General features: G+C 39.7%; 1 protein-coding gene across 3 annotated transcripts; it reads left to right on the top strand.

Moving 5' to 3' along the window:
* Positions 1–1,856: 1,856 nt before the first annotated feature.
* On the top strand, positions 1,857–12,962 carry tfap2c (transcription factor AP-2 gamma (activating enhancer binding protein 2 gamma)). Of its 3 annotated transcripts, none has more exons than XM_083939451.1 (8): positions 1,857–1,910; positions 5,495–5,950; positions 6,285–6,336; positions 7,580–7,651; positions 8,217–8,439; positions 9,599–9,717; positions 10,778–10,919; positions 11,381–12,962. In XM_083939451.1, exons 1-8 carry the CDS (start codon positions 1,881–1,883, stop codon positions 11,673–11,675), a joined length of 1,389 nt encoding a protein of 462 aa, XP_083795577.1. In that variant the 5' UTR covers positions 1,857–1,880; the 3' UTR covers positions 11,676–12,962. The 3 variants fall into 3 exon arrangements, with proteins under 3 accessions (XP_083795577.1, XP_083795576.1, XP_083795578.1); XM_083939450.1 differs by lacking the exon at positions 1,857–1,910 and adding an exon at positions 4,417–4,816; XM_083939452.1 differs by lacking the exons at positions 1,857–1,910; positions 7,580–7,651 and adding an exon at positions 4,417–4,816.
* Positions 12,963–18,984: the final 6,022 nt, after the last annotated feature.

Genomic DNA, 18,984 nt, shown 5'->3' on the forward strand with positions numbered 1-18,984 from the left:
CAAGTACAATGTGCAATATGTTTGCCTTTTTGTGTGTTTTGACTTCAATCTGAAGCTTGGTTACACACTATGTGCAAGGAATGGTTGCCTGTGATGACAGCAAGTGACATAAAATTGAAAAAAACTCAAGTAGTACTTGAGTAAATGTACTTAAAGTTAAAGTCCTCCACTGGACATTTTAGTGTCTGTATGAGTTCAAATTATCTTAATACTGTTCCCTCCTCTTACAGGATTGGTTGATGCCCCCTGTGGTAATGCGGGGATGCAACCACAAGGCGGCAGCAGAGGCGTCTTTATAACAACCCCTGATTTTACAGACTCGAGCTGTGGTCGCGGGGAAATAAAAGAGCATACAGTGGGGAGTCTGCCTGTTTCTCATTAAATGTAAGTCACACCATAAATAATACAATCATTGTGGCTAAAAATTTAAATAAACACTGCGTCCTCTTTTCTTCATCTAGCACAGTCGATGACATGCCCCCCCCCCCCCCCCCCCCCCCCGTTTGTTGTTGCATTATAGCTTTCTGCACACGTTAGATCATAGAAAAGGTGGTTCACAAATAAGTAATGGCTCAATAATAACCAATTAGCTCAAGGAATTTGAATTTAAATTGGCCTCTTGTTAGTAACTAAAGAAACTCTGAAACTGTCTACGCAGGAGCAAAGAGGATTTTCATATAGCCCTTTCGCTTGTTTATATATTCCAGTAGCAATTTTTCAAAGCGCTAATACTGTCTTTATGTGGCCCCATAATTTGGGACCACCAAGGTATATGTTATAATCCGTGTGGATGTTTCTAAAGATACATTTACTGTACCAAAACCCCTTGGTACATGTGAGGGGCTAAAACACAGAGAACTGAACGCATCTTTAGCTTAACGTTTGCTCTCGCAAAAGGATTTACAATAAATTGCAATAACATTTATAAAACAAATATAAAGTTACATTAATTATACATAACAAATGGAATTGGAATTCAAATAAAGTTGGACATAGGCCTTCAATCATCCCCATTTGTTTTTTTTGTTCAAGAAATAGGCTACAAAATAATTTATACATTTGTAGTTAAGGCATAGCCTAATGGATTTATGGACTTTAAAATAGGTATCGAAGTAGGTTATTTCTCAGAAATATGTATTTTTGAATTGTATTATAAGACACGCACAGTTATTTTCATTGTATTTCCTAATTATTTAAGACTATGTAGTTTGAGGCTTTATTTTGTGGCAGGTGTCCGGGCTGCATCAGAAAGGTAAAGCTATTTATTATTTTCTCAGAGCAATATATGTAAGCTACATTCTCCACCACAGGGAAGACACTTTGATCTGTTCATTAGTTTAAAGCTAAAGTATCTAGGAGATCAGATAACAAGAGCCATTTAAGGCCTTAAAAAGCTTTTCTGGCTTTTGAAAGAAGATTCTTTTGGTCAGCCTGAGGCGATATGGCTTTGGGGGTGGAATTACCTAATCTAGAAGTTTCCCCACGTCTTTTTTCTACATTTTCTTAGACTTTAGCATGTACGGTATTGTTTCTTTTTTATCCAACAATAGCAGATAATTATGGGATCAACAATAATTCGGTCTAATCATGTAAATCATACTCAGTTCACTGCATTTCAAATATAGGTTAGTGGTTTTTAATACATTTGTGCGCTCATTTTCTCACCATAATCAATTTCAATATGCTTTCTGCTTTATGTAAACCATCACAAATACGGGTTTTCATCGAGGAATTGTAGATAGATTGTTTTGATTGATCCTACTCAGGTGTATGACATTGGTTGACGCATGCGCACTGCAAGACCGTCAGGTGAGGTTGGCTACGTAAACCTCTCATGGTTTCACTCATTCGCTGCGTCTCAGTGGGACTGCTGTTTGCAGATGTCTGTACTGGAGAGGATAGACTGGAGGGTGAGTTCACGGTTCTAGTATATTCTCCTCTTACAGCTGACTTAGTTTAACCCGACCTGCATCATGTTTATCGCTTTTTGCTGCTGAATCTTCATTTGTTTTTATTATTTTCAACTACAATCACCTGTTTGTAATCGCGCAGCGCCGTATGCGCTTTTGACAAACCCGTGATTAATGTCATAAGGCTTTTTTCTCTAAAAAACCTTCAAATAGTTTGGTTCAAGGCCATTGGATTACAAACCAATGGTGCTGTTTATGGTCGACGCTGAAAGAGACTTTGAAACAGACTTTCAATAAAATAATAGGCCTATTTAGACATGTGTTTTCTTTCGTGATTTCTACAAAATAACCACCGCTGAATTTCCTTTTAAAGTCTTTAAAAAGTATAAATGAGTTCTGCGGAAGGATTTAAAGTCACTATCATTGAATAGGCTAATGCAAACATAGGCATACTCTGATCGCCTATACATGTATATAACGTATAATATAATGCAGATCCTTCCACTAGGCCTTGTTAATACAATCTGAATATCATAGTACTCTTTATTATCGGCTATGTTGGTATTTAGTATAAATAAAAGGCGAAGTTAGGATTTCAATATGATTTATTCTGAAAAGCCATATGCTATTATCTTATATTAGGCTATTATTATTATCATGGGCAGTATGTATCACACTAATTGAAAAATATCTGGGCAGAGTTCCCTCATTGGCTTGTGTGACATGTTTAATTTGTCCGGGCATGGATCCATTAAATCTTTACACCTGACATCAGCTGAGCCGGTTGCCACTGCAGTCGACCGTCATTGAAACGACAAGCTGAGCATCAGATTTGTTCAAAACATCACCGTCAGGCCAAGCGTGATTAACTTCCTTTAGGTCTGCTCTTTGTCTCTTCCAGTGTAAAATAACATTTAATCAGCGCGTATTTCACTTCTGCTTCGCATCACAACAAGCAAGGATCAACACGCAAAAAAAGATAATCCTTAGTCGCCCACGTCCTGTTGTTCCCATGCACAGCCGATCACCACAGCTTGGGTACACGGACGCCACAGGCTGTTATCCTTAAAGACAAAAGGTCTGACCATTTATCTCACAAATTATAATCTGTCATTTAGTACTCCTTAAATGATACAAAACCAATTAACGAAATGACTCCAAATAATGGACATATACAGTAAACTACATTATTTTCTGTCGAGACAGGAAAGAGTTTATATGGTTGTATTTAAAAGTTTTAAGGGCTAAAATAAAATGGACTAAAACTTAACAAAAAATAAGGAAAAGTTACGTCGTTTTAATTAATAAAAGATGACAAAACAAAACACTTTTGTCTCCTCTTTGGGGTTTTATGCATATACAAGCATTCAAAGCAGCTGGACCATAGCTCCACCAAAAATGTAAATGAAGTTAAGAAAGGGTTGTTTGTTGAGATCCTTTGAGCTTTAAAGGTTTTCTGAGAGAATGATGCTGCTAAACCCTCGGGCTTACTGCGGTTTGAAACAAGCACTTAACCACCACTGTGAAACACCGACATCACAATATCATTGGTTTATTTCAACTACTATTATTCTATGTATGCATTCAAATCGCATTATCTAAATATCTTGCTGATTTGCAACTCAAGATCAACTAAAGTTATTTTGAGTCCGTAAACATAATGAGCATAACGATTTAGTCAAGTTAAGTGCATGCATTTAGGGCATATAGAGAGTAGTCTATGCTATTCTTCTATACGTCTGATAACAGCAGACGAAATATGAATACTTTTAAATCAAGACACGTTAAAATATGTATTTATATTGGTATATAACCTGACTTTATCATCAATAACACAATAACTCTGTGAAAACAAATTATTTGTTTCTAATACAATAAACAGAACACATCGCTGCTCTTCTAATAATTGTTAAGAAAACCATAAAAATTCTAGAACATCTCGAACTGTGATTGGCCGAGAGGCATTCCACTGAGCGTCACAACATCACCATAGCAACCCGTTACAGCAACGTGATTAACAGGGTTGTGTTGGTTCTGACACTGTCATTTATAATAATTAGCCTAAATATTTTACATTTTTACTCTGCAACAGTTGAAAATGCGTTGTTTCCTTAATAGCCAACTCGCGGGTATGTTTAGTAAAAACTATACTTTTGAATCGGATCTAATGTCTATCATCCTAAAATAGAGCTTACAGGTGTCCTATACACGTTTAAAACCCCTGCACTGAATTTAGTAACGTGGCTTATGGGGATAAAAACGAACAGTAAAACAAACTGGGAGGTGGAGAGACTCCCCTCACTGGGCTCTAGTAAAGTCAAGGGGTTTAAATGTCTGATATTGTACAGACGGAAATAATTCTGATTGGACAGTTGTCCCGCCAATCAGCAATATTTTCATTTTTCTTTTTCACTGACATCATCGTGCAGGGTGACGCCCCCTCGCAGTGGCTGTGCACATATAGTACAGTGCTCATGTGTGACCCAATAAGACTGAACATCGCTTTTTTGTCCATAAGAGGGAGTCAAGTTTCTTATATGCTCCGTTTTCGCCCACTTCCACACCAGAACTACAGAGCACATTGACCGGACGGGGGGAAATATTGCTTGACAACGATTATTTTCTCCCAGTGGCTGTTGGAAACTCATATCTGTGGTTGGAAAGTCAGTCGGCCGATCACTTCGCCCCTTCAGCCTTCCCACAGAACTTCGCCTCTTCGCCGCAGCTGAAGAACAAGGTGGTTCATGATCACCAGGAAGCTCTAGACTTTTTCTTACCTGGATTAACTCGCAGGCGACAATACTTTTTTCATATCTTTAGTTTTGTTTTGTAACGGAGAGCCTTTTTTCTCTGCTAGAATGTTGTGGAAATTAGCCGATAACGTGAAGTATGAGGATGACTGTGAGGTAAGTTTCGATAGTTACAAAACAAGGGAAAAGTGTCTTTCGATTGACATAGAATAAAAGTTTACAGTTCAACGAGAAGAGTGACTAGGGGTTATCATATAAAAACGGCAATGATAAGATTTAAGAGAAAAATGCGAATCATGATCGGCAAGTTTAACAGACGACAACATTGGAACACAAACAGCTAAAAGTCCATTTTGAGGGGAAAAAGTGATAAACCTACAGCTGTAAAAGCAAGACGCATTTTTTTAGACTAAATGTAGGCTAATAATTATTTCAATAATAACAACACCAGTAGGCCTAGCAATAAACAACAATAATGGTATTATTGTGAATAATAATAGGCTAATAATAATAATACATTTATTTTACAAAAGTAGATAAATATCTAGCGTAATAGGCTGCAAATATCTAATGCAGCCTATTATTCTACTTAATTTAATTTGTGTCATTCACATTCTGATATTATTTGCATAATCAATTAATTAAATAATAAAGTAGACATAGGCGACACTATGTATTACCACTCTATATACTTGGATGATAATAAAATATAGGCTACATTAATAGTCTAAATATATTCACGCTCATCTCTGAACCATCAACCTATCTTCAGTGGGCATCACTACCTGCCACCTGTCAGCTTTTTCACTTGAACTGTCTCTTCCGTCCCTTTAGGAAAGGCACGACGGCAACAGCAATGGGAACCCCCGGCTGCCTCACCTGCCAGCGGTCAGTCAGCACCTCTACAGCCCGTCTCCCTCCCTCTCACACTCGGCCAGTTCAGATTTCCAGCCCCCGTACTTTCCGCCTCCCTACCAGCCCATCTCCTACCCGCAGTCCAGTGACCCCTACTCCAACCTCGGCGACCCTTTCAACATCAACTCCATACACCAGTCGCCGTCGTCGAACCAGCAGCAATGGCCCGGTCGGCAGGGACAGGAGGGGCTCGGTGCGCACGGGAGGAGCGGATTGGCGAGTCAAATCCTGGGCCTGGAGGGCTCGTCTGGGGTGAGGAGGGAAGGGTTCCGCCGGCCGGAGCTTCTGCCCCCACACGTGCACAGCATAGAGTCATCGGTTATTGGGGATAACATGGGGATGCACGACATGGGGCATGGCCTGGAGGATGTTCAAGTGAGTGAATTTGATATCGTTGCATACTTGAAACTACATTTTAGGAGAAGGTGTAGGAAAACCGTAATAATTCCTCAGTTTATTGTATATCAAACAGGGATATTATATTGATCAAATAGGAGATTAAACCAACACTATCAACCCATTAAACATACCATAATATGATAGCTTCCATATTAGATATAGCCTAGCCTTTTTCCTTTTTCTTCTTATTGTTTTGCAGTAATTTGGACATACATTAAATATTTTGACAGAAATTAATTTCAATTTGCTATCTCTTTATCATCTTTTTCAAACAATGCATACACTTGCTTATTCTCCTGTTTTTCCCCAGCATGTAGATGACCACAGTATTATAATGGCAGATCAGACAGTCATCAAAAAAGGTGAGTTTATTGCATGTTTATGACTAATCAAATCTTCACTCCCAAAGATTCACATTTCTGTTTATTTCAAAAGAAGAAGAAAAACAAATGATCATGCAGGTATTTACTGAATGGTTGGAAAATTACTGTAAAGGCTGTCCTTTTTTTCCCCCACTGTCTACATACTTTGAATTATCATAACAATTACTTCTATAGTGGTATGTCAGGGCGCTCAGCTTGAGAGTAGGAGAAAGGAGGAGTCTTGTATTTGTACTTGCACATATACTAATAATCCTCATAGCCATGAGATGCACTTATCTAATATTGATGTGATCCTAAGCCTATTCTGTTGGTGAAGGTGCTTGAATGGATGCCCAGTGGGGAAGAACTGATCCCTTTCAAAAAACGACAGGCTATAGGCTGACAAGACATGAAAATTGAGCAATTTCACAACCTCGGTGTTGACTTTGAGAGAAGAGGAAAGCTTTGGATCATCTTTAGGCTAGTTAAGCTTGCAATTGCAGTTCTTTTCAGTTCATGTTAACAGGAAATTATGAGTTGATCTTAAAGCTGTGTTTGGCTCTGCAGAACCAGCTTTTGGCGGGGTGTGGCATTAGGCTTGCATGTGAAGGACAGTTTAGTTATTTGTTGGGACATGAACTGTTTTGAGGGAGAACTTATTCCCAATGTTTTGTCACCAGGGCTCCATTAAACACACTTTGAGTCAGAGGAAGATCAGCTTGAGCAACATTATTCCGCTGCTTACCTTTCTACATTTATACAAATCATACACGGATATAGACATATATATATATATATATATATATATATATATATACACATATATTTACATATATTCTATAAATATGTGTATGTATATATATATATGATATATTGATAGATAGCTAGATAGATAGATAGATAGATCATGCCTGAGTAGTATCATAGCAGTGGGGTTAATTTGATGATATTTCTGTGATATTTTACAGTGAATATTGGGTTGTTTATTTCAATAGTGCAATAGCAAAAGGTGTTACAATATTACAATGCATAGTTGCATGCAGAAATCATTTTACACAAAGAAAAACAAACCAGTCTCTATTTGTTAAAGCAATAAATGATGGCTCATTATATTGTTCCCATGCTCAAGGGCACATTATAGGCAGTTTAGGTTTTCCACTTGTAAAGAATGGCATGTCATTCCCAGCCATGTGCCCCAGAGGAGCCTTATAGCACTCATATGACTCTGTGATTTTTGTCTCAGTATTAGGACTACGAGGTGGCAGGAACCTTGATCGCTTACAGAAGACTTATTATCAGGGGGGCATTCTTGCGGGTGAGGATGAAGATAGCTATGTTTTGTAGTGTTTGCTGTACTGTTTTGTGTGTCCGATGACTGTCAGTGCTTTTGTAAGCGGTTAAAAACTCTGTCTAAATTTAGAACTACCAAGAAAACACACACATTGCCTAGAATACTTTGAGCCTGAGACCAAACAATAAACAGTACTGAGGTGTATCTGTGGCTTAGATGAGGGGCAGGCTGTATGTGTGTACCTTTTTGTCGATGGTGTTTGGCATGAGGGCATTTTAGCTGTTTAACCATTAAGCACCTAGTGTTTTGAGAACCACACAATATTTCAAAAGTCTTTAATTCAGGAGACAATGGTTTCATCAGCCGTGCAGAGCTGCAGACACACTCTTCCTTGTGATTACACACAAGAAAATATAGATTCCCTGTTGCACATAAAGGATTATGATGATTAGAATGTACAATACTGTATGAACATACACAGGAAAAGTGCATTCATAAACAAATGATGTTGCACACCCATATTTTTCTGCCTTTCTCTTGTTCTTCTTCACTGTCCAGCTTATTCAGACTTTTTTCCCTCACCCCCCAGGGCCTGTCACTCTACCCAAAGGCAATGCACTGGGTCTCCCTTTCCAGAAAGAGTCCCTGCTGGGCATGGTATCAAACCCCACAGAGGTATTCTGCTCCGTGCCGGGCCGTCTTTCCTTGCTGAGCTCCACATCCAAGTACAAGGTTACTGTGGCTGAGGTCCAGAGACGTCTGTCACCCCCTGAGTGCCTCAACGCGTCACTCCTAGGAGGGGTTTTACGCAGGTCAGAGCTCAGACTCATTCAACATGACAAGTTGGATTTGATGATAGTTCCCTTCTGTTGTTTGTAAAAGTCTTCAACATAACACAGGAATATAGTAGCAACGAATCACAAAATATAATATAATAAGGGAAACTATTCGAAACAATGCGTTTCCTTGTTTTTTTATTATATTATTTTTAATATCTCTGTATTCTGTAAGCTTTTGATAAGGTTTTCTGATTGCTTGAGATATGAATAATCATCAAAGTGAGGAGTTTCAACTCCAGAGATCTGGACTAAAGCTCAGCAGCCCATGGGAAAGGCTTTCTAAAAACAAAGCTTGGCTATGTTGCTCTGGCTCATCACTATTTTTGCATAAGTTTCGTGACATTCTTTGTGTGGTCCGCAATTTTGGTTCTGTTTTCTCTATGGGGTAGGTTACATCAACACAGATAGTACTCATCTAAAGACTCTGTGGGTGTATGCATTTGTGTGTTTGTCAGGGGTTGTAGCATGGGTAGGTTTATCTGTGGCAGCGCAGTTGACCTTATGGCACATATGTTAGTGTGGCAGTGGGGAGGTTACATCCCTGACCGGAGCATTTTGTGCTTGGAGTGCACGTTTGCCACTTCCCGTGTGCCCGTGTTAATGCTGACATGTACAAACACACACACCAACACACATGCACAATCACAGATATTTTAAAGTAGGTCATATAGCACTGGGAGGGGGATTGTTAAAAGAGAAAAAAGGGGGGGGGGGTCGCCCTCCACTCATGCGTGAAACTGAAATGGCCATCGCAAGTAGGGAGTTTTTCTGCAAATGTGTGTTGGGGTGATTTCTCTGCTACGCTTTTTGAATAGTGTCTATCTTTAAGTCAGTAGAGCCATTTGTATGCTGTATTTGTTATCGAGTGCAAAATGAGATCTTCTGCGGGAGTGAGTGCAGTGCTTCCTCTGACAGGTTATGTCTGCAGTTCTACAATGTGTGGATCTTAGCTGAAAGCACAATAATTTTAAAGGAAAATAATGTGTGAAGACTTTGGCAAAGAATATATTACTTTTTTAATCCTGTATTAACTATTTTCTACAAGCTTTAACACATTGTGTGAGAAATAAATGTTTGTAATCTTATCTGTCTGAATTACTTCACAACTGTATTTTTGTGTTCTCATCTGCAGAGCCAAGTCAAAAAATGGAGGTCGGTCACTGAGAGAAAAGTTGGATAAGATTGGGCTCAACCTGCCTGCAGGAAGAAGGAAGGCAGCCAATGTCACTCTACTTACCTCACTAGTAGAAGGTATGACATTTCACTCAGTAGTGCATTGCACCTTCTAAGGTATAATTGCTGTTTGCAGCATCTGGAATGTCGCTGTATCAGAACGTCAATCAAATTCACATAGCATGTGTCTTTTAAGTTTGGTACAGTATCTTAAGCCATTTTCCAAACACCATTCATTGTTGAAATACTTCATATATAAAGAAAGAAAGAAAGTAAGTTATAAAATGTGAATCTCCAGTTATTTAATATCAGGAAGTTAACTTGTTAATAACAACGCAACAGAATGCCTTCACCATCCCTTGTCAATACTTAGAATACTTAAAGATCAGTTATACTCAGGGAGACAGTGCTGCTTCACCTCGAAAACGTTGTCACTTTAATCACATCTACCTGCCGTTGGCTAAGGTAGAATATGTTTCCCTCTCCTACTCCCTACACGCTTAATTTAAAAAAAAATGGGCTGGTGATTCTGTGCAAGCGAATGACTGGAGGCTTGTGTTATTTCGAGACCTTCAAAGCTGAATTAAGCCTTGTTATCTTGTGTTTGGCTTGCCAGGAGGGCCTACTGACCTTAAAGATTGTGCTTCTGAATAGCTGCCCGCATCCTCAAGTGATGTGCGTGCCTATCAATAAACGGTGCTGTTGGCGCCCTGGGCACCGTGGGCACTCTCTGCTAGCATTTATCCACATAAGCCCATTATGACCATGCAAGTCAAACCACCCTCAAGACGGAAATATATTCATCTCACTAGCTCTTCTTCCCCCAAGCTAGAAGACTGAGCACAGCTGATTATTCTGTAGTTCAACTGCTTTACTTCATGTGCCTTGATGCTCATGTGCATCCAAAATGGGGCTGCTAGTATAATGCTCTAAATGGATAAATTACTGAAGCCAGGCATCCTACCATTTGATATTTGTCCAGTGTGTCAGCAGGCATCCAGTTAAAATGTCTGTGTAACTAAGATTTATATTTTTTCGTTTATAAATATACAGTCAACTTAAGTGCTGTCTTAGACATTTGGTTTTGGAGGTGACTTTTTCTTTTCTCTTACAAGTTTTTTTCTTCTTCTTCTCTTAGGTGAAGCTGTTCATTTAGCAAGAGACTTTGGTTACGTGTGTGAGACAGAGTTCCCTGCAAAGGCAATTGCTGAATACCTGGGCAGGCCGCACGTGGAACGCAACGAGGTTAACTCTCGCAAGAACATGCTCCTTGCTGCCAAGTAAGTATCTTGTCTGGACAGTTGCCTATAATTTGCTTGGAAATACACCTCTAGCAAAGTAGGAAATATCATATCTAGAACTTTTTCAAATCATTCTGTGGGTGTTATAGTATTCATTGATCGGTTGACACTAGAATGGATGGTCTGGAGGGACGGCTAAAAGAGTGACCCACCTCTAATTGACCAGTACTTGTTGCCTTCGTTGGTTGGGGTGGTTAGGTATAGGCATGAGAAATGAGATTGGTTAAGGTTAGGGTAACAATATCAGGGTAAGCCAATCAGAAGCAGAGTAGGGCAGGTAATCTCTTTGCCCACCTGCACCATCCGTTCTAGCATTAACCTCATTCATTACTGGAGGATTTTGCAGGCAGAATTTCCTGCAGACTTTGTACATGAAATAGTACATGTGTTAATGTTTGTATTTTCCCTCTTTCTAAATCATCCTGATTTTCTACCTTTAGGCAAATCTGCAAGGAGTTTACTGACCTACTTACTCAGGACCGTTCACCTCTGGGAAACTCTCGACCGGCCCCCATCATGGAGCCTGGAATCCAAGGCTGCCTGACCCACTTCAGCCTCATCACTCATGGCTTTGGCTCTCCGGCTATCTGTGCTGCCATGACCTCACTTCAGAACTACCTGAACGAGGCGCTCAAACAAGTGGACAAGATGTACCTGAGCTCTGGTAGCGACACCCAGGGATCCTCAGACAGTGGAAGCAAATCTACCGACAAAATGGACAAGCACAGGAAATAAGAGCTTACAGGAGAATCCTTATGAACTTGAGAACCCCTGAGTCCCTTAATCATGCTGCCCTGTCTGCCCTTTCTGAACTTTTAAAAATTGATATTGATTGATGAGTATTGTCATTTTGAGAGCTGAATTTGTGTGTGTGTGTGTGTGTGTGTGTGTGTGTGTGTGTGTGTGTGTGTGTGTGTGTGTGTGTGTGTGTGTGTGTGTGTGTGTGTGTGTGTGTGTGTGTGTGTGTGTGTGTGTGTGTGCGCGCGCGCGTGTGTGTGTGTGTGTTTCTGTGTGTGAACTTGGTGATCTGTAAGAACTTGACACAGCTGGCACCTATGGTGAACGCCCTTGTACGTATCCTTGTGGATGCCCAAACACACCATATCAATCTAACCACTATGCAGTTCCATACAGTTGCCAATGTGTTGATGCTGTAACTATGGGACCTGTGCTCTGTTGACAAGGGGAAGAAAAGAACAAAGTGCATATTGTTTTTATCTCCCTAGAGGACATTATCATTCAAGATGAGTTGCTGTGTGCCCCCCTCCCGCCCGCCCCCTGTCTGGAGGAAAATCCACTGATTTCCTGTGTCTCAATGGACTTGCAAAGGACAATTTTTATATGAGAAAGAGAGAGAACAAAATCCACCTCGTTTTCCTTCTTTTTTTGTGCTTGATTTGTACAACCACTTCAAAATGGATCCAGTGTTATTGTGCTTTGTTCATGAGAGATGATTTGAATCTTATGTAGGCCTGAATGAGAAAAGACAGTTTTTGTTTTGTCAGTCTGTGTTTGGTCAGAAACCAGACTTGACAGCATTTTCAGTGTTCATGTGGATTACAGGCATAGCAATGCTTCCATTGTTACTCTCTTTTAAACCTGGCAGCGTTATTATTGCTACCATGTTAGGTATTCGTCATTCTTAGTATTTAAACCCCCAAGTTACCACCAACCTACCAAGCACCAGTCCTGCCAGAGTATATGTATGATGTGAGAATGTGTGTAAATGTATATATTTCTTTCTTTAAAAATGTTTTTAATTAGACATTAAATTCCAAACATAGAATTTTATCCAGTGTCTCGTCCTGGATGTAAATATTTTCTAATTTATGTTGTAATTTAATGGGCTTGTGTAAATAATGGTATCATTCTGGTGTATGGTTTTACTTTTTATGAGTATGTGTTTAACTTTTGTAAATGGGTTCATTTTTTTAAGTTAGTAAGTGGGCATGATATACTTTTTTGAGAATATGTAAAAAAAACAAAAACAAAAAAAAAACAATTTTAAAGTTTCAGGAAAAATAAAAAATAAAATGAAAGACTCAAGGCTGATCTGGTCCGGTGAGTTAGTGATGTTGCCTAGGACACACAAAAACACATTTATTTGTGCACTATTGTTTTGTAGCCCATGTTTCAACAGTATTTCACAAATGATGTTAACCAACACCGTCACATGTTAGCAGAGTTTCCTATTATTAAACAGCATAGAAAGCACCCAAACTAAGGGGAACAGTAGCCATCATTATCTGCTTTCACTTAGCTTCACAAATAGGCTGTGTGGCTCAGTGAATGCATAGACCTCAAAAGCACATTATGTGATGACCAAAGATAAACCGCTATGATCACACAAATGCCTTGGTTATGTTTAAACATAAACCTATTGGCACATACTGAATATATCAAGAGCCCATCATTTAATATCCTATCTTCAAGCTTGTTTATCTCCTGCTCACTGAAATTTCCTCTTCCTCTTTCCTATTTTCTGCGTTTGCAGCAGGTGTGCCCAAAGTGCCACCTTTTTTTAGTTTCAAGGTGTACTTCTCTGGAAAGGCAGTGCTGCAAGTTTCACACTGCAGATGACAATTCCTTTGATGTCTGTGAGAAAAAGATGGCGCAAAACTGCAGATGGGATTTACATGTGGCGCAAGGTTGCTTAATCATCACTTGCCAAGCCAGTTCCTGCTGATTCATGTGGTCTGTCTGTTTATTTGTTTCAGGAGCATGTACTGAGCCATAGTAACACCAAACCAGCACAGACTGAAATTTGTGCATTAACATCAGAAACATAGCTGGATTAGCCATATATCCTGCTTTGGGAGTCAGTAGGTGAAACTTGTGTTTCACAAAGGCCAGGCTGCATGTCATAGAGGCAGCAGCAGCAGCAGCAGTAGCAGCAGCAGAAGCAGCAGCAGCAGCAGTGTGCCATACCTAGCAGTTAAACAAGTATCAGCCTCTCCCCTCAGAACCAGTTCAACCAGACCTGCCTTTGCAGCAGTTGACTTTAACTGCCTTCAGTTACTCACATTAGCTTGTATGTTTGGCCCTGAGAGAGTAAATAATAGGAGGAGGAGGAGGAGGAGGAGGAGGAGGAGGAGGAGTAGGTAGAAAAGGAGAGGGAGGTATTGGTGAAGGAGGCTGGTAGAAGGAGAAAAAGGCGGTGGACTGAGTGTCTTTGATGACCAGTTGAACACTGCTGAGACAACAACTTCCCTATGTCTGGTGCTTTGATTGGAAGATATTTGCTCTGTCCCTTCTCTTACGACTCCCTTTCATGTTGTCACTCTGTCAGTCACATTGCCTGGCTTTGTTTTGGCCGCCAGGTGCTATTAATCAAACTTTTATTTTTTTAATTATAAAGCAGGTCAAAGTACTATATGAATACTGTGAAAGTATGAAAATGGTCAATCCACAGAGAAATGCACACCGCCCGTATTCAGAAACTGGTCTTTAAACGAGCTGTTAGGACTTAAGGTTGTGATGTCACAACAATATTATATACATAAATGTGTGAAGACAGATGCTAAAACAGAGCGCTCAGACAGTGGGTGAATATTCAGAACCTTCAAGTGTCCAATTAAAGTTGGAATCAGCTGACCGTCATTTTATGAGAATTTCCAAATAAAATATCAGTTAAGGTAACCTAGGTATACAAGTATAATCAAAACAATTATGATGTCGAAAAACATGACCTGTGACATTTAAACTGCTGTATCCTACCATAGAGTTATCATCTTTTTAATCAGACCATAATGCACCTGTTTAATATGTGTCATTCCTTATCATGTTTTTCAAAACACAGTCAACATGGTAACGGGTCAAACATTTTGCTCTCAACTGTGAGACAGTGTGAGTTACTCACCTCTGACACATCTAATAAAGCTGGGGCTGGGAAAAAGAGGCGAGCATAGACTTGTTAAGCTTATCCGTTACCTTCGCCTTTTCTTCTTTAATGAAATTTTCTTTTAAGAAACTCATATACTTGTTTTATTTTCAGAGATTATATCTGACATGCTAATATACTCCTTTGATCTCATTAGGATGCCTGGGGCTACTCGTCAACTCAAGAGTCACTGAACTGTAGTCATATTTCAAGCCAGCGCTGACTGAATGACCTTTCTATGTAGGTCGTGTCAAGTCACATGACAAAGCTGTCAGGAAAGAGGAAAGAGGAAAAACGAAAAAGGCGGCAAATAGTAAAAACTTTTTTAAATTCTCATTTCAATCTGACTGTATTTTGTTTAATCGTTACATTTTTCTAAAAATCAAGGAGGAGGAACATCAGGACACAGAGAGTTATATATCTTTCTCATAATAATCTAAAATATTGACTTTAACACACCCCCTGACTGTTATAGCATGTTAACCAACATGTGCCTAGCCCTTTACTTTTACCCCTTCAATTGAGTCAAACCACTTACCCTCAACAACTGCCTTTAAAATCTGTTATACATTAAGGCTCATTTGCAGTTGCACTAATCACTTGGTTGCAGTTCTCAACCACTGAAACCACTTTATGAGTTAAACCATAGCCTTAACATCACATGTCACAAACGACAAGTCATACCGACGACAGTTGATTCTCATGTGTAAATCAGGAGTCGAGGTCATTCCCAGCTCAGTTAAGCAGATCTGCCTGAGCAGATGAGAATTTGAATCCAAAATATGAGTCATATGAGTATGAATAAAAGAGGCACTATCTGATCTCCAACTTATGAAATTTGCCATTTTGGTTGCTCTCAGAAATTAGATCAAATGATGAAGAGATAGATGAACAATAAATGAATGAGTAGAAGATGAAGGGATGATTGAAACTTAATTGTTGCAAACCAATAAACAATTCTGCATCTTTATATCCAAACAAGAACTCATCCCCTAATAGTGTGTCCCACAAAAAATCTGGTGAGGTTGCTTTCCGTTTTTATGGGCCCGAACTGTCGAACACCCATGGATCTTAGAAGAGCATCTCCCTTTGAAAGAATATATGTGTATATATAATATATATATATATATATATATATATATATACAGTATATATATATATATTTCTATATAATTTGCCTTTATAGGTTAATTTTACTGGTATCATTGTTCATTTTTTATTATTGTGATTTTGTTTTGTTTGTTTTTCTCTCACTCATTGCATATGCTATTTCTTTTTACTCATTGTTATTGTTATTGTTAACTTAAATTACTCATGTTTACTTGTAATGAAAATCACATTAATTCTTCTGTGCATTTAGGTACTGTACAGCTTTAGAAACAGCCGGTGGTCTCTTGGGAAAGAGAATACTTTATGTGATTCAGGCTAGAGGGGGGGGGGGGGGGGGGGAAGTACATTTACTATTTTATTATTGTTTTATATGTCTCATCATATGATGCTTGAAGGACAGTCTATCTTTGTTATGTTGGTAATGAAACAACTAACTTACTAAGTAACCAACCACACTTTAATTATTTCATTCATTAAGCTTGAGACCTGACACAGGTTTTTGTTTGCAGTGCAATATTATATGTAATGTATGTATGTAATATGTATATAATTTTCACTACTCAAACAGTATTTGGTGTCTTTTAAGGCCTTGTGGAATGGGCACATGACCTACATGATACAATACATAACATACAGTCGCATCTGCTCCCAGAATGACTCTCCTGTGTGGCATTAAACACACCTGGAGTTAAAGTGAGCAAACTGTGCTGGTATTTGGCCGCTGTGCTGTATTCTACAGCAGTCAGAGAACATGGTGAGTTAGATTTTGTCTGAACGATACTGACAGCAGTTCACTGTAAAAAAAAAAAAAAGAAAAAAGAAGCTGCTGTAGCTTCCTGGCAAACATTTCATTATCCTTGCCAGTCACTACTTTTTTTTTAAGAAAACCTTTTAGAGATGTGGGAAAAGAGGTTAGTTCAACCAAAAAAGTAAGTAAATGAAAAACCTGCATGATTGCTCCATAACAGGCCACTTAGGCCAATAATTGCTGCTATTTCAAAAATAGCTTAGTACAATACTTAATAACACATCTGGTGACAGCGTTTGAAAACTCTCAGTTGACTCTGATATTGTGAAGTTAAATAAGACATAACTGTTTTATTCACACATCAGTGGAATAATCTTATGACATTAAATGATCAACATCATTCAGAGATGAGAGTTTTGTATTTCTATTTGTGTGTGAAGGTTGGGGGCGGGGTGTAGCCGCGTGGGGAACGTAGTTCAATAATGAGAGCATTAAGCAACTGTGGCAGGGGGGGAGCTGAATGTGCGTGTGTGTGTGTGTGTGTGTGTGTGGGGGGGGGGGGGGGGGGGGGGGGCTTGGTGGGTTGCAGCCTAATCCCTGGGGAAAATGTGGAAGAAATTAATCTAAATTACAAGGATGAGGCTAGTCTGGAGTCTGGGTCTGGAAGGGCTACAGAGGGAAGGGAAAGAGGGTGAAAGAGGCTGGGGAGGAAGAGGGGAAACAGCCATTACTCCTGTCCTTTTCTGTATTTTGTTTTTTTCTTTTTCTTTTTTCCCCATCCTGTGGGAATGAGGTGGCCTGTCTTCCTTCCTTTTTGGCTTGCCACCCAGACACCCCTCCTTCATTCGCTCACGCAAAGGCCTCTTACCAATTAGTCAGCAGTGTAGCCGCTGCCGGCGTGGACAGGACTGTAGGGACCTCTCAATCCCTGCTCTCTCCTCCCTGTGCTATCTTCTCACAGACAACAGATGTCTTGGTTTCTCAGGGAACATGCGTCTCTTTGCTGGCCTCTTGCAGCCTCTGCTACGAAATAAAAATCCTTCCCTTTCTCCCCAAATCTGCCACATCCCAAAACCCTTAGCCAACAGGAAAGAGATGGGGTCATCCCTATGTTCCCTGGGGAGCAGGCAAAATCTGATCTTTTTTCCCCAAAAGGGTCCTATGTACCCCAGTCGCATAAGCCTCTGCCTTCGTGGATTTAGTTCAGCATTTTGGTATGGCTAGAGGTAACAGTTAGGGTTAGGGTGAGGGTCAGGGTTGGGAGATAGTGTTCGGGTCTACATAAGCCTATTTTCTGGGTAATTCGCCACTGGTTGTGGAAAAAAGACCTGGGGACATAGGACCCTTTCTGTGAACAGCGGGAACATGGGACCTTTTTTTGGGAAAAGCGGGGAACATTGGACCTTTTTTTTAAAAAAAGGGTCCTATGTTCCCCGGTCACATACAAAGCGGGGAAAATAGGACCCAGGGAACATACGTACTCTCCCAAAAGAGATAAGCTGTTGAGGAGGCCAAGATACTCTCCAACACACACATACAAGCTCATACACACAAAGACAGTCCAACCAGTAAGAGACCTTTTTTCTTCCTTATTTACCCTGACACAAAAACAGATGAATTACACAGTATGGTTGCCGTCGCTGATCTATCTAATGAAAAGCATCTGGCGTCTCCCCCTGCTAACCGACATACAAGTAAGTCTTGTTCACCTAGGCTTGAGCACAGTAATGGGAACAAGCTGTTTGGTCAACAAACAGGCCTGTAAACACAAAATGTACTGAGCTTTATACACGGTACTCTCAGTACACAATACTCTTCACTCGTTAAAAATCATAACAGGGGTACAACAAAAACAACAACAAGGTTACATACTGTATCACTGGTCACCCAGGTGTTTGTTTTTCTAAAAAGATTTAGCACAAACAACTGTTAAGACAATCATGGATCAATAGAAAACGGATAAATATCATTGGTGTTACTGTTGATGGGATTATGGATTAGCAGGGATTATCGATCTGTCTGTGTCTCGCTGCTCATCAGTTCATCATCTCATCATTGGCCCACATATGGTTGATTCCCAAGCCCAGTGAATTGTGGCTGTGAATGTAGGGCTAAAGCAGAGGCTAACATCACATTGGTAATTGGTGATTTCTCAGAAACCACCTGCTGCCATTATAGTGTTGCTCTTTCAGCACATGATCAGATGGTTTCTTAATGTTAGTTCATTCTAAGGAAATGCTAAAGGAAAGATGAGAGTGTGATAACCTCCTGCCTGCATCTAAGTTTTAGTACTGGTTGGGTCAAAC

Source organism: Echiichthys vipera, assembly GCF_963691815.1.
Source record: "Echiichthys vipera genome assembly, chromosome: X".
Taxonomy (NCBI): Eukaryota; Metazoa; Chordata; class Actinopteri; order Perciformes; family Trachinidae; genus Echiichthys; species Echiichthys vipera.